The following is a 14752-nucleotide window of genomic DNA, read 5'->3' as shown; positions in this document are numbered from 1 at the left end:
ATGGCGCATCTGATTTTAAATTGTTGTGTGTTGTATATTTGAGCGTCTTATTGGGCCAGAGGTTTCTTGAAAAATAAATATTATTTTTCAAAATGATTGAGTTCACTAATTTATATACTGTACTCCTTCTAGTTACATGTAAATTTGTAGGAAAGAAGGACGTAATGATGTAAACGACGATGTAAAAAGCCTTCCCATAAATATAATATTTATATTACACTACCCCACTTAAATATCTAATAATTAAAAAATCGATCATATAGTTCAAACAGCTATGGTAAAAATGGAACCTTTTTTAATGTCGGTTAATAATAACTATAAGAATGTTTATTTGTATACATAGTTACGCTTATTAAGCGAATTAAAAATGATAACAACGTAATTTATTTTTTAATTAAAATAACCATTACTAGTCTCGTAGCAAAGTATTTTATGAGTTAGGTATACCTTAATAGCCCTAGTTTATGACAGTTGTGTGGTATAATAGTGATTATCGTGGGTTTGTTGAATGTTATTATATAGGTTCCTATCATTAAGTTTACTGAATTTTATTACCCTTTTATTGTTCGTAATAAATAAAAATCATGACATTTTAGTTTCCATATTTATTTCTCATCGTAATAAATCTCAATTTCCCGTACATTTTTTACCTTTAACAATAATGAGTACCACTTTTAGTCAAACAATACGAGGTTTGATTGCCGGCAGGATTATTTTCAAGGAAGTGCCAACTACATATTTACATGATACAATTATGTAACTTATAAAATATAGAATACACAATGCATTCGGTACATTGTTCACAGCAAAAGGATAGAGTACACAGACTACATTGGTGTTAAAAAAATTTGGACTTTATGATAGATGTTTTATCCCTCTCTTTCTTTTCTCCTTGTCTCCTTCTGTTACATACGTTTTTAAATAACAATATTAAAACTTATTTTTTTTAAGTTTACAAGTGATATGAAATAATTATACATTTCTGTGTATTTTCTGTAATGGCTAACTTGTACCAAGTGCACTTCCTTGCATACATCTCCCGGCGCCCAAGTTATGAGGTATCGTAAGTACAATGAAGCGTAGTAATAGTTACTATGAATCTTTACATAGGCCAAGGATCTTAAACTACAAACATCGAATTTAAAATTTTCAAAAGAACCTTTAGATACTCAACAAAATACAATTCAAAACAAGTTTTAAACTTACTTATAAAAAGACAATTCATATACGAGACAGTAAAACCTCTTTAATACAATTATATCACGTTATCTTGTGATCCATCATTCCTACGATCGTCATATTCTCATACGGAAGACTATTTAGGGTATAAGTGATGATAAAACTATATTTACAAACAATACTTATATGTATGTATTGTAATTGAGCAATTTAGATTAACCTTTGTGACGTAGAATAACGAGAAACCTATACAACTGAATGAGGTATGTCATTATTATAATCTACCGCAGATAATAAATCAACAATATTGTTAGTAAAATCAATTCGATTTAATTTTAGTTATTAAAGTGACGTAATGAAGTAAACTCACCGCAGAAAACGATCGTGAATTGTCTGAAAGCGACATTTATATTATTAATAATAATGATAAAATTTAAGGTATCGCATCAAAATGCCCTATTTTATTTTAATAAGGTCGGCTTTCAATATTTCAGTAGTCGCATACGTGGCGAGTTCTTGCGGAATAGAATTACACGTTATCGTTTATGCTTGGAAGTCTACGTAAAAAAACCAATCACCATTTTTCCATCTATTTTGGTAACATTTACAATTTGTAAAATTGAATGACTCAAAAACTCACATAAATTTGTTTTATAAAACAATTATTAAGTACAAATATGTATCGAAAACAAAATGTTCTAATGCTAAATAAGGTGTAATACATGTAAAATCGAATTATATATGTTTCGAAATAATCGATGTCTATTTAATTACAGCCAAATATTGTTTACTTTTATATTTGTACCAAACCATATAATGGTTGCCGTTGCCGTAGCATTTTTTTAGCTAATAATGTATCATTTATTGTTATTTTGTGGGGTTAGCGTGAAATTCCTGTACGTACAAAGGCGCGCTTAACCTTTATACCAGCACACAATGTTACAAGGCATTACTTGATGGTAGTACACTAAGTTGATGTAATAGGAAACTGCGTCTCATCTCTGATCATAGTACAGTATGAGAAAACCTTAATATTTTTGTCAAATTATTATATAACTAAAAATCACAATATGACTAATAACACGGTACCCCTAAGTTTACAAACGAAATTACTTCTATATTTATATTACTAAACTTAAAAGATTAATTTGTGAGAGATAAGCACAATTACAGTACATAATTAATTTTAATTATTGAAATTGAAACATTTTTAATCAAATCACAAAATCACCCATTGACGTCATAAAAATGTTAATCACAAAAACCATAAGCCTATATACTTTCCGATTATATCATTAATAACAATTTGTTACACTTATTCTATTCAGTAAGGCATTTATAAAGGCAACTAGATTGGTCCTCGAGATTGAATATCTTTACAAGTAGGTATGCAAAATCCATTTAACGCCTTTGAAAGATCTTTCATTTTTTGGAATCCACGACACGGACAAGCTACGGATAAAAATCAAAATATCCTCCGATATAACTTCATGAGGATTTATTATTTTTAAATATAAATAACATGTTTATATTTAAAAATAATTTCAAAACATATTACAATAAAACGTACAGAGCTTAAAATGAAATAGGCAACATTTGCTCCAATGTTTTATATTATAAACGTAAAGTCGCGGTCACACTTGCCGATCGTGTCTCGCAGGCGGCGAGGCGAGGGACATTGGCCGAGACTCGCATTTGCTTGGCGTGGCGAGGATGTGTTTGGTTTCGCGCTTTTGCTCCGGCATAGGCATGGGTGCGGGCACCGCGTCCGGTACTAAACCGCGTATCAGTTCTGATATACACGGCCATGGCACGATCCTGAAACAAATTAGTTATTATTTATTACTTTATGCATTATATTTATTAACTTGACCTGTATGGAACTATTTTTGTATGAATGTAATTTACGCTTGCAAAACAGATTGTTTTTCATCATAATCAATTTTATCAGTTCTTTTTAAAACAACAATGTCTCCTATTTGGTGGTTTAGATTAAACATTGTTTACTTTAATAATACGGTAATTTTTATATTTTAAATCTGTATAACAAAACATTTATTTAGCACCAAGTAAAAATATATTTCAGACAAGAAAGATGTACAAGTCTGCCTTATCGCAACTGGTCGTTTTTATGAAACTGAATTACGTTGCAGCGACTTGTAATAGAATTCAACCTAGCTTCTCCTAATTGACACAAAAAACCTCGATAATTTTATTATATCACAGTCAAATATTTTCTTATTATGTTGTCTATTCAGAGAAATAAATTCACACCGAGACCATTTTATTTTAATGGGTTCCTGCAATTCTTCACTAAACAATGGCTCTGAATCCCACGCAAAAATGTTTATAGAAATTAGAAGTTGCTTATATTTAAGAAATATTCATGTATACATTGAATTTTCCCAGGTTGAATTACAAATACAGTTTTGTAAGTACAACTTAGTATATATTGTACAAATACAGGAAATATTAAGTGTATTTTTTATATTATTTCAATATGCAAATTTTTTAAAAATCAAAATTTAACTGTTTTATTTAATTAATAAACGTAATTATAGGGATCTTGATATCTTATATGAAAATTTTAACCTTCTTGTATATAAATATAGACTGTCCTTGTGAAATAATAATAATAATTATTATTATTGTAGCGCTGAAATCTCACGCACGTATAAATTATGCAAACCTTCCTTTATTTTACATAATAGCTACATTCGAATTAAAATGTTTTGATTGATGTCAGTTTTCAAGTATAAATATTATGTTATAATTTATTAAACAATTTATTTAATTAAATTTCAAATATTTAATAATACAAATGTTAGAGATTTTTTAAGAATATTATACTTTTACACTACTGACCTTAGTTGGAAATACTAAAAGCATGTATAAGGTATATAATATAAGCTGTGTGTGGTTTTACTCGCATTATTTATTTAGGTTACAAATGCCATTTCATGATGAGTTAATTCTAATAATACTAATGTGTTTGACATTTATGTATATTTATTCACTTGGTATTGGGCTTTGTACACGCCCGTCTGGGTAGGTACCACCCACTCTTTGTAAGTGGTAGTGCCACACTGCATACCTTCGGGTTGCAGCCGAATGGGCCGGCACGCCCGGGGAAGTACCACTCTCTCACTTAAAATCGGCGTGAAGTGGTAGCTATGTTACCGCGTTTCGTCTGGTATGTGAGAGTCCCGGAGGCCCGATACCCCCCCCCCCCTTAAACATGATGGTTGTGCAGAATTTGGTTACATTACCCCAGGAGGGTACCATCAGCGACTGCGGTGGAGAATCCCTCTCTGGGCATCCATGCTCAGGACATACACCACCTGAGCAGGGATGCCCAGGCTGCCCTCCGAATTCTGGGGGGGGCAATTTTGCGCTCGCCACTGTTCGGGGTAAGCGGAGCAGGCATCATAAGGCAACCCCTACCACCCTCACTGTGGACTTCTGCAACATAAGGGGACTCAACTCGAACTTGAACGCCGTCCACTTTCACCTTGAGACGGCGAAGCCGGCCTTGCTCTTTCTTACCGAGACTCAGATATCTTCTCCTGCCGATACGACTTTTCTTTCCTACCCCGGGTATAAATTGGAACATTCCTTTGTACCACGAGCTGGGGTGTGCGTTTACGTCAGAGATGATATCTGCTCTCGACGCCTCGGCAGCCTTGAAGGACAGGACCTATCAATTATCTGGCTGCGTGTAGATTGTGACGACCATCCGCGAATCTACGCTTGCCTTTATAGGTCCCATAGCGGTAATGCCGAAACCGACCGACTGGTTGAGCACGTCCAAATGGCTACAGATTCCGTACTGCAGCAGATCCCATCCGCAGAGATCGTTATTCTTGGCGATTTTAATGCCCACCATGCCGAATGGCTTGGATCGCGCACTACCGATCATGCGGGTAGATCTGTTCTCGACTTCGCTTTAGCATATGATTTGACACAACTAGTCCCCTCGCCAACGCGAATACCAGACGTGGAGGATCATACACCTTCCCTGTTGGACCTTCTGCTGACTTCCCATCCGGATGGCTACCAGGTTATCGTCGAACCCCCTCTGGGCTCGTCGGACCACTGTCTCGTCCGAAGTACAGTGCCGGTTGCGCGTTACTCACGACCTCGTTTCGTGGGCTGCCGCCGAGTGTGGCACTACAGGTCAGCAGATTGGGATGGGATGCGGTCCTTCTTTGCATCCTACCCATGGGGGCAGGTTTGTTTCTCGCCGGATGATCCGAGTGTTGTTGCTGACTCTGTTGCCGATGTGGTACTTCAGGGTATGGAACTATTCATTCCGTATTCTGCGGTCCCCATCGGTGGCAAGTCCCAGCCCTGGTTTGGTCGTTTCTGCAAAACGGCTTCACGCAGAAAATGGGAACGCTACCAAGACTGGGCTAACGCATCAGCGTCTCGTGATGTAAATACCAGCGCAATCAGAAAGGAATATAACTCTGCCTCTAGGTCCTTCAAAAACGTGATTGCTAAGGCGAAGACGGAGTACATTGGCAGAATTGGCGAGAGACTGGTGCGCCTCCCTTCAGGAACACGTGCGTTCTGGTCTCTCGCCAAGGCTGTCTTAGGGAATTTCTGTCAGCCTTCCTTACCATCTCTGCACAAGGACGGTGAGTCATTGGCCCATACAGCGAAGGAGAAGGCTGATCTTTTAGGCTCTCTCTTCGCAGCGAACTCGACTCTGGATGACCGAGGAAAGTCACCACCAACAATCCCGCGGTGTGATACCACGATGCCGGAGGTTAAATTCCGGCAAAGTGCTGTTCGTAAAGCACTTCTTTCCTTGGATATTCATAAGTCGAGTGGACCCGATGGCATCCCTCCAATCGTGCTACGGACTTGTGCTCCCGAGTTGGCGCCGGTCTTAACGCGTCTTTTCCGGCAATCCTATGCATTCGGCGTCGTCCCGAACTCCTGGAAGACTGCTTTGGTGCATCCGATCCCTAAAAAGGGCAACCGCTCAGACCCGTCCAATTATAGGCCTATAGCCATCACCTCCTTGTTCTCCAAGGTAATGGAGTCCATTATAAACTGCCAGCTCCTGCGGTACCTAGAGGAGAACCAGCTGATTAGCGACCGCCAGTACGGTTTCCGTCGGGGTCGCTCAGCCGGTGATCTTCTAGTTTACCTTACTCATAGATGGGCGGAAGCAGTTGAGAGCAAAGGGGAGGCATTAGCAGCCAGTCTGGACATAGCGAAGGCCTTCGATCGCGTGTGGCACAAAGCGCTTCTTTCGAAGCTTCCTTCCTATGGGCTTCCCGGGAAATTATGCAATTGGATTACCAGTTTTTTGGCAGATCGGAGCATCAAGGTCGTTGTCGACGGTGCATGCTCTGACTTAAAATTCGTCAATGCTGGTGTTCCACAAGGCTGCGTTCTATCACCCACTCTGTTTCTTCTGCATATCAATGACTTGTTGCAAATCAGTAACATTCATTGCTATGCAGACGACAGCACCGTAGACACCTCATACACCGGCCGTGCTAATATTTCTCGGGAAAACGTCGAAGAAAACCGGAACAAACTTGTATCTGAAATCGAGTCTTCGTTAAACAAAGTCTCGAACTGGGGTCGGCTAAACCTAGTTCACTTCAACCCCAAAAAGACGCAAGTTTGCGCGTTAACTGCTAAAAAAACACCATTTGTCGTATCTCCACGATTCGAGAACATTCCGTTAGCCGCTACAGCTAGTATCGGAATACTTGGCGTTGATGTTTCGAGTCTCGTTCAGTTCCGCGGTCAATTGGAAGGCAAAGCCAAATTGGCATCAAAAAAGCTTGGTGTGCTCAGCAAGGCAAGACAGTATTTCACGTCGGCCCATCGTCTAAGACTATACAAGGCGCAAATTCGGCCTCACATGGAATACTGCTCTCACCTCTGGGCGGGTGCTCCCCAGTACCAGCTCCTTCCATTTGACCGTATCCAACGTAGAGCGGCTCGAATTATCGACGATCAAGCCCTTTCCGATCTGCTTGATCCTTTGGCTTTGCGTAGAGATGTTGGATCGCTCTGCATCTTCTACAGAATTTATCACGGGGAATGTTCCGAGGAATTGTTCGAATTAATCCCGGCTGCTGAATTTCACCTTCGGACATCTCGTCAAAATTCCAAATATCACCCGCACCACCTAGATGTCCGTAAATCCACAACAGCGCGATTTTTAAGACATTTTCTGCCTCGCACAACCACTCTGTGGAACCAGCTTTCGCCGGCGGTTTTTCCGAACCGATACGACTTGGGAACCTTCAAGAAAAGAGCGTACTCTTTCCTGAAAGGCCGGCAACGCACCTGCAAGCCCCCCGGTGTTGCAGATGTCCATGGGCGGTGGTAGTCACTTTCCATCAGGTGAGCCTCCTGCTCGTTTGCCACCTTATGACATAAAAAAAAAAAAAAAAAAAAAAAAACTCGTCAGATATTCTACAACCGAACGTCAGCACTCAGTATTGTTGTGTTCTGGTTTGAAGAGTAAGTAAGCAGGTGTAGCTACAGACACAAGGAACATAACAATTTAGTTTCTATGGTTCGTATTGGCTACGTAAGGAATGGTTAATATTTCTTACAGCGCCCTTGTCTATGGGCGGTGGTGTAAACTGACTCTAAAGCGACGTATTGAAAATTTGTACATATGTGGATATATATGTATTTATAGCCCACAATAATGCATAAATTAGACTTATAGTCAAATAGAACAATTCGTTCTTAACTAGCTTTATAATATTAGTTAATAATCTACTATTGTATTGAATGTTTAGGAATGAGCCGCGATTTAAGGATACGTATTCCTAATTTAAAATTGTCATACAGATGATAAAAGATACGTCTTTTATAAAAAATATATCAATACAAAATAATATTATATACATTACGTATGATATATAAAATAAAATGATAAAAATTACGTATGTATTACGATACCGTCCGTTTCGTGTCAAATTGGAATAATTGCTTATGAACTAAATTCAAGCGGAAATGTAATCATTTATTTTTCTTTAAAATTAACAAAGCAAATGTAAAAGAGCACGCAAAATCTTGTCTCAACAAAGCAACGGATCCTTGACTCATTGTTGCTAATTGATGTTTTAGGTCAAGTATCAAGACCTCATATAAAAATGTTTGTTGAATAACAAAACACTATGATAATTAGCATAGAGTCGAGCTACTATATTATTATTTTTAATAGACAACCGGATATTCGAGAGACATTGAAATCATATTTGATCATTTTGAAATTTATTTATACCTAATATCTTAGGCTTATTGTTAATAATTAATTCCAACAGAAAAATAAACTAACTATTATATATACCAATCTACTACATACTCTTCGCTGAAATTTCAAACTTGCAATACGGTGGTTTGTTTGTAAAAGCTCGGTTCGGTTCATGGAATGGTGATAGAGCGGCTGCTCACCAGTAATAATAGGCAGTATTTGACGAGGAAAATTTCAATCTTAAAGATTTCATTTTACAATGAATAATATAAGATACTTTTATAATGTCAGAAATCCTATATATATATATTTTTTACATTAACAGACTGTACAATTCCCACTGCTGGGCTAAGGCCTCCTCTCCCTTTGAGGAGAAGGTTTGGAGCATATTCCACCCCGCTGCTCCAATGCGGGTTGGTGGAATACCCATGTGACAGAATTTCGTTGAAATTAGACACATGCAGGTTTGTCACGATGTTTTCCTTCACCACCGAGCACGAGATGAATTATAAACACATAATTAAGCACATGTAAATTCGGTGTTGCTTGGGTTTGAACCCGAAATCATCGGTTAAGATGGACGCGTTCTAGCCACTGGGCGATCTCGGCTCATCCTAAAATATGTAATATTGAAAAAATATTTAAGGAATAATATTTTGTCTTCGCTACCCTCCCGACGATGACAATGTATCCGACATATTTAAATAACATTTTATTTTAAGCATGTATAAGAATCATTTTAATAATATTATTGTGTTTATATAATCGTGCTCTGTATTTCCTTATAGTGGACAAAATTACAAGCAATTATTTTAAATCATTTATAATTATATACTTGCATGTTAAAGATGTTATTAGAATTATTACAAGAAAAATATACGACAGTTATTATTTTTCTGTATTATCAGTTTTAATGTACTGACAAAAAATATTCAAACACAAAAGAAGTTTATAGCAATGTTGAGGGTTTTTTTTTCAGGGATTGACACGAACGTTACTAAATACATTTTAAGAATTTTACTACTTTTTAACTATAAAAAATTCATGTTCAAAAATTATGCTCGGGCATTTTTTTAGGATAATAATGATGATGATAACATTCTCCTGACAATTTCAGTCTTGGCGGCCATTTTTAACGCAGACCAGCCAAATACTCTCTGGGCTCGGTCCGTGAACGCTTAAACACAGGATCGTTTGAAATCTCGAAGGATTTGCAGTCTTATAAGCCACTAGTGACTAGACCTTCAATGCAGTCAATAATGAATGTTTGTTTGCATTTATTTAGAATTAATTTACATTGAATATTCTCAGTCAAATGTTTATTACATAAGTTATGTAATATGATAATTAGAATTACCATAATTTAAACTTAGTCCACGAAAATAATATTACGTAAGAAAATTAAGAATAAAACGCGAATAAAAATATGCCTGTTATATTAACTTTAATATTTTATTTTTATTATACTATGTATACTACATTCAAAATTCAAATTAAATGTCTTTTTTTCCACTTAGATGTATGTATTACACCGTGTAAGACATTTGTGTTCACGTGTATAAGAAATTTGGTATATACTTGTATAGCTTCGAATAATATTTTAAAAGTAACTATTAAAAGTCAAGAAGAATAAACCTTCTAAATTTAAAGATAGAGGGGATTACTGCTTGTAGACTTCCTATATATTAACACATTATAGTATAGCAAGAACTGATCTCTGTTTATTAATAGAAGTACTATTAATAAACAAAAACTAAGAAATTATATTTTTTTTTATTCATTGGTCGAAATTCTACCATAAATATAAATAGTTATATTATAGACAACACTAAATAAAACTCGTCAATAGATAGCTAATAAACAAAAAGGAAATCGGTTGACACAGAGAAGTAAAAGCTAGTGAACTGTTTTACCTTTGCTGAGTTATATATATATAGTTTATTTTTTTATTAAAGAATAATAATATATATTTTTAAACTTACCATTTAAAAGGCAACAACAGTCTGAAGTATGCCGGTATAACGGCTAGAGGTTCATTGGTGCGGATCGCTAGTATGACGCGGTCAGCTACATCGTTCGAACTCAATGTTGGCACAAACCTATAGATAGAAGACAAACGACGATCAATGATAGAACTTTAACAATTTGTACTTAAATATAGCATGTTATTTTGTAAATAATAGAATAATTATTTATAAATAAAAACAAAATAACTAAATTTTTAATACTACCATCTATAAAAATGAAATGAAATGAAATGAAAAAAAATGAAATGAAAAAAAATATATCCCGCTGAGTTTCTTTCGCCGGTTCTTCTCAGGTCCGAGGTGCTAAATTCCGAACCGGTGGTAGATTTTTGACAATCAATAAGCAAGTGCAAACACTTCTATATTGAATAAAGATTTTTGACTTTGACTTTGACTTTGATAAAGTTAATTATTTGATATAAAAAGGTTTATTAAAGTGCAAAATAGATCTTCCTTTGTTGTATATTTATAACATTAAAAATATAATTTATTCGTTTTAAATAAATAATAATAATAATAATTTTATGCAAACTGGACAATGTTGATATATTGCATGTTAAATAATTATAAACTTGTTCAAAGGTTGTGTAAATATTTTGTTATTAACATGGTATTTATACGACATAGAGAGGTTTGTAACGTTATTCACATTTAATATATATCATTAAGCAGATCGCTATCGCAGACATGTAACAAAAACTAGAAACCTATCCATACATTATTATTAACGAAGTATACTTTGAGTACAATGCACAAGTCGACGTGGCCGTATGTATAGACCTATAGATATATATATTTCCTTGCAACGCAATCTCACCTTGAGTTGACCTCTTCAAACATTCCGGTCGCACGAATGAAATAAGGGCATATGAGTGACGTGTGCACGCCTTTGACTCCTTTGACTTCTAATTCTAATCTCAGCGCCTCGTCGAAGCCACAGGCCGCTGACTTCGAGGAGCAGTAGTCCACAAGTTTCGCCACACCGACCTGTCCAGCCATGGACGCAATGGTCACAATATGACCATCGTTGTGTTCCAACATTGCTGGCAGAAACGCCTTAACCGTCTGAAAGTGGCAGAAGAATAAATAGATAAAGTATTATATTACATATTTTATTTTTTATATTTAAAATAACGAACAAGATATTGTCTGAAGGTATTTATCACGTCGTAGCGAAGTAAAATTTAAGATTTTTATCTAAGTAGTGGTAGCGAAGATATCAGAACATGTTCAAATATTACGTAAGACATAATTGAAGTATTCTATTAAAGAAGTCCTCGCTAGCTTAAGGTTCTTAATCGCAAGGTCCAGGTCTGTTGTTCTCGTGCCTGAACTCTTAGGATTTGAGTCCATCTGTTTACGATTGTGAGGGGGATTGCACTTGTATTTGTAACTACTAATCCACTGCAATATTTCCAGTGCAGGGACTAGGCCACTTAATCCCTTGACTAAGATAACCGCATTTAAAATTGGCTGGGAGGTCATCATGATCATTCTAATATTAAATTCAGTAGTATACTACTACAAACTAGTCCTATAACGCTATATGGTTTATGCACATGTTTACTATTTTATTTTCTACCAATCAGGTCATGGTGAAATACTAGCTGTAAAGCTTTACGGTCGCTATAAACAGATAAAATAATTTGTAATTGTTGCTTTCAATGTCGATCTGACTCTTCACTTAATAGCATATGAGTTTTTTAATGTTATAGGCAGATGGACTGGCTAATGGCTCATCAGGTGGCCTCTTTTGCCCGATGGTTACCGTTAAGATTTTATATATATAGTCTGTAGTTACACAGACTCACCCTTCAAGCCGGAAAACAACAATTACTACTACTTACTAAGTATTGCTGTTTGGCGGTAAAATATCTGATGTGGGTGATACCTACCCAAACAGGTTTGCACAAATCTCTACTCCCAAGAAAAAGTTATAAAATATTAAACTTGAATTTGAATTTAAATAAAAGAAAGAAGAAGAAAATAAAACATTTTTTAATTTCGATATTTCTTGCTACAGTTTTGATTAAGTATTCATCATATTGTATAATTATTTTGAAGCATTTTCCACAAACGCTGCAACAACGTGGATTGAGAGTTGCACGTGTAACAGATTTACATCCGACACAAGTAGATTTCTTCACAATGTCATCAATTCTTCACGAGATGAATTATTGAGAAAAATTGGACAACCAGCGAAAACCACCCATGTGAAAATTGAACCCACAATTTTTTGTTAAAATTCATGTATTCTTGCCGCTAGCGGGTTTGAACATATACAAAGTGTGAATGCATTTTTTTGTTTGTGTATGAAAAAATTAAACGTACCCAGAAATGCGCCAAGATGTTGACGTCAAACGTTCTTTGTATGAGATGGTCCGGCGTGTCTAGCAGATATTGGCCAGACACTACTCCAGCATTGTTGATGAGTAATGTTACCTAAAGTAAAACGAAATAATTTAAAAAAATAAATGAATATTTATATTTAAAAGACATGGCAACGAAAATCGTGGCATGCACAATAGGTACTATGTAACTCAGGGTAACTTTTTCTAACGCCAGAGAATCCTTCAAAAGGTACATAGCTACCTGATAGGGAAATTCTATTTTAGAACAGTTCAAGCTATAGTTAAAGGTAGCATATTACATCATTCGAGATGGCATAAGTCGAAATATGCTATTTTTTGCTTGTAAATGCGAATGATTTAAAAATATAATAAAATGGGAAATTATTGGTACTGTAACGGCAAATTTTAATTAAAAAATATTTTCAATTCCGTTTAATGTTTAAATGATATCTTCCGAGGTAAAGCGAATTCAATATATTTTTATAAATGATAAATTTTAATCATACTATAAGGTCGACGACTTCGTTATTTTATTGATCATGGTCACTTCTAGAAAAATCTTTTTAGTAGTTGTTTCATTCGCACAATATTTTTTTGGCGTTATGTAAATTAATATTATGATGTAATACACAGCATGGCTTATTTGAATAAATAAAATAATGTTAACTAGCAAAATGGCAATTAAAATTATCACTGAATAAATATTAAGCTTTTGATAAAATAAATTGAACATATTAATAACATATAACAATAAAATAAATAAATTTATGAACGCTTTAATGCGACGTATGTATTAGTCACATATAATGTAAAAAAAAGTAATGGGATTGTATTTATATTTTTTTATATTTATTTGACTTTAGGTAATTTAAATATGAAATATTAATCTTCTTGTTGTGCTTAAAAATAATTTATTTTTTAAATAAGTGTACGAACAGTTAAAATGCTAAGTAAATACTTCTTTGAAAAAAAGTTCCAATTTTTGACTATGTCAAGAATACTTTAGGAAGCAGTCATGATTACTTTATTTACAAATTCACTTCTTACTATACTCTTTTATCAATACTTCCTTATAGCAGAATAATAAGTCATAATTTTATGCATGATTCGTGGGTTTTTATAATTTAAATTATTTAAAGACGGCGATGACGTCGGTATTAAAAATACAAATACCACTTATATTGTAAACAATAAAGAGGAGTACAGAAAATTGGATGTAATAAATTAGCTGCTACACTGTACGTATTGAATATTTTCTGGTCATTAACTGTTTCCGATGGTAAAGTCACACACAATTTCACATAAATAAGCAAAAGAATGTAATTACACACTCATATTCATTCAGCAAACTCATTTATGTTTACTTACCCTGCCGACTTCCTTTTCGACTTTCTTCGCGACCTGGTAGATATCGTCTCTGCTGGCGAGATCTACCACATACCCAAAACACTTCCCGCCTAATCCCTTGACTAGTTTCTCAGTGTCTTCTAACCCTAAAACAATAAATTGATTTTGTTAGACAATATAAAATTGAGAGCCGAGATGGCCCAGTGGTTAGAACGCGTGCATCTTAACCGATGATTTCGGGTTCAAACCCAGGCAGGCACCACTGAAATTTCATGTGCTTAATTTGTGTTTATAATTCATCTCGTGCTCGGCGGTGAAGGAAAACATCGTGAGGAAACCTGCATGTGTCTAATTTCAACGAAATTCTGCCACATGTGTATTCCGCCAACCCGCATTGGAGCAGCGTGGTGGAATATGCTCCAAGCCTTCTCCTCAAAGGGAGAGGAGGCCTTTATCCCAGCAGTGGGACATTTACGGGCTGCTAATGCTAAAATGCTAATGCTAATGCTATAAAATAATAATAGTACCTATTATACGGACCTTCCTAGTCTGAGCTATTGAGTATATTTTGTTACCGCCCCAAAACGCTTCAACGAATTACATATGTA

At 35.4% G+C, this 14752-nt stretch overlaps 1 protein-coding gene across 1 annotated transcript in view; it reads right to left on the bottom strand.

The window, feature by feature from the left end:
* Positions 1 to 596: 596 nt before the first annotated feature.
* LOC125069796 (estradiol 17-beta-dehydrogenase 11-like) overlaps positions 597 to 14752 on the bottom strand; it is a 50647-nt gene continuing 36491 nt past the window's right edge. The window contains exons 3-7 of the mRNA XM_047679374.1: positions 14166 to 14290; positions 12778 to 12888; positions 11264 to 11511; positions 10402 to 10518; positions 597 to 2997 (exon numbers count right to left, since the gene is read on the bottom strand). Coding sequence (XP_047535330.1) covers positions 2814 to 2997; positions 10402 to 10518; positions 11264 to 11511; positions 12778 to 12888; positions 14166 to 14290 — 785 coding nt within the window. The 3' untranslated portion in view covers positions 597 to 2813. The remainder of the gene's footprint in view (positions 2998 to 10401; positions 10519 to 11263; positions 11512 to 12777; positions 12889 to 14165; positions 14291 to 14752) is intronic.

This window comes from Vanessa atalanta, chromosome 16, assembly GCF_905147765.1.
Source record: "Vanessa atalanta chromosome 16, ilVanAtal1.2, whole genome shotgun sequence".
NCBI classification, from domain to species: Eukaryota; Metazoa; Arthropoda; class Insecta; order Lepidoptera; family Nymphalidae; genus Vanessa; species Vanessa atalanta.
The sequence above is the reverse complement of the archived record's forward strand: the minus strand, read 5'-3'. Positions and strand labels throughout refer to the sequence as shown.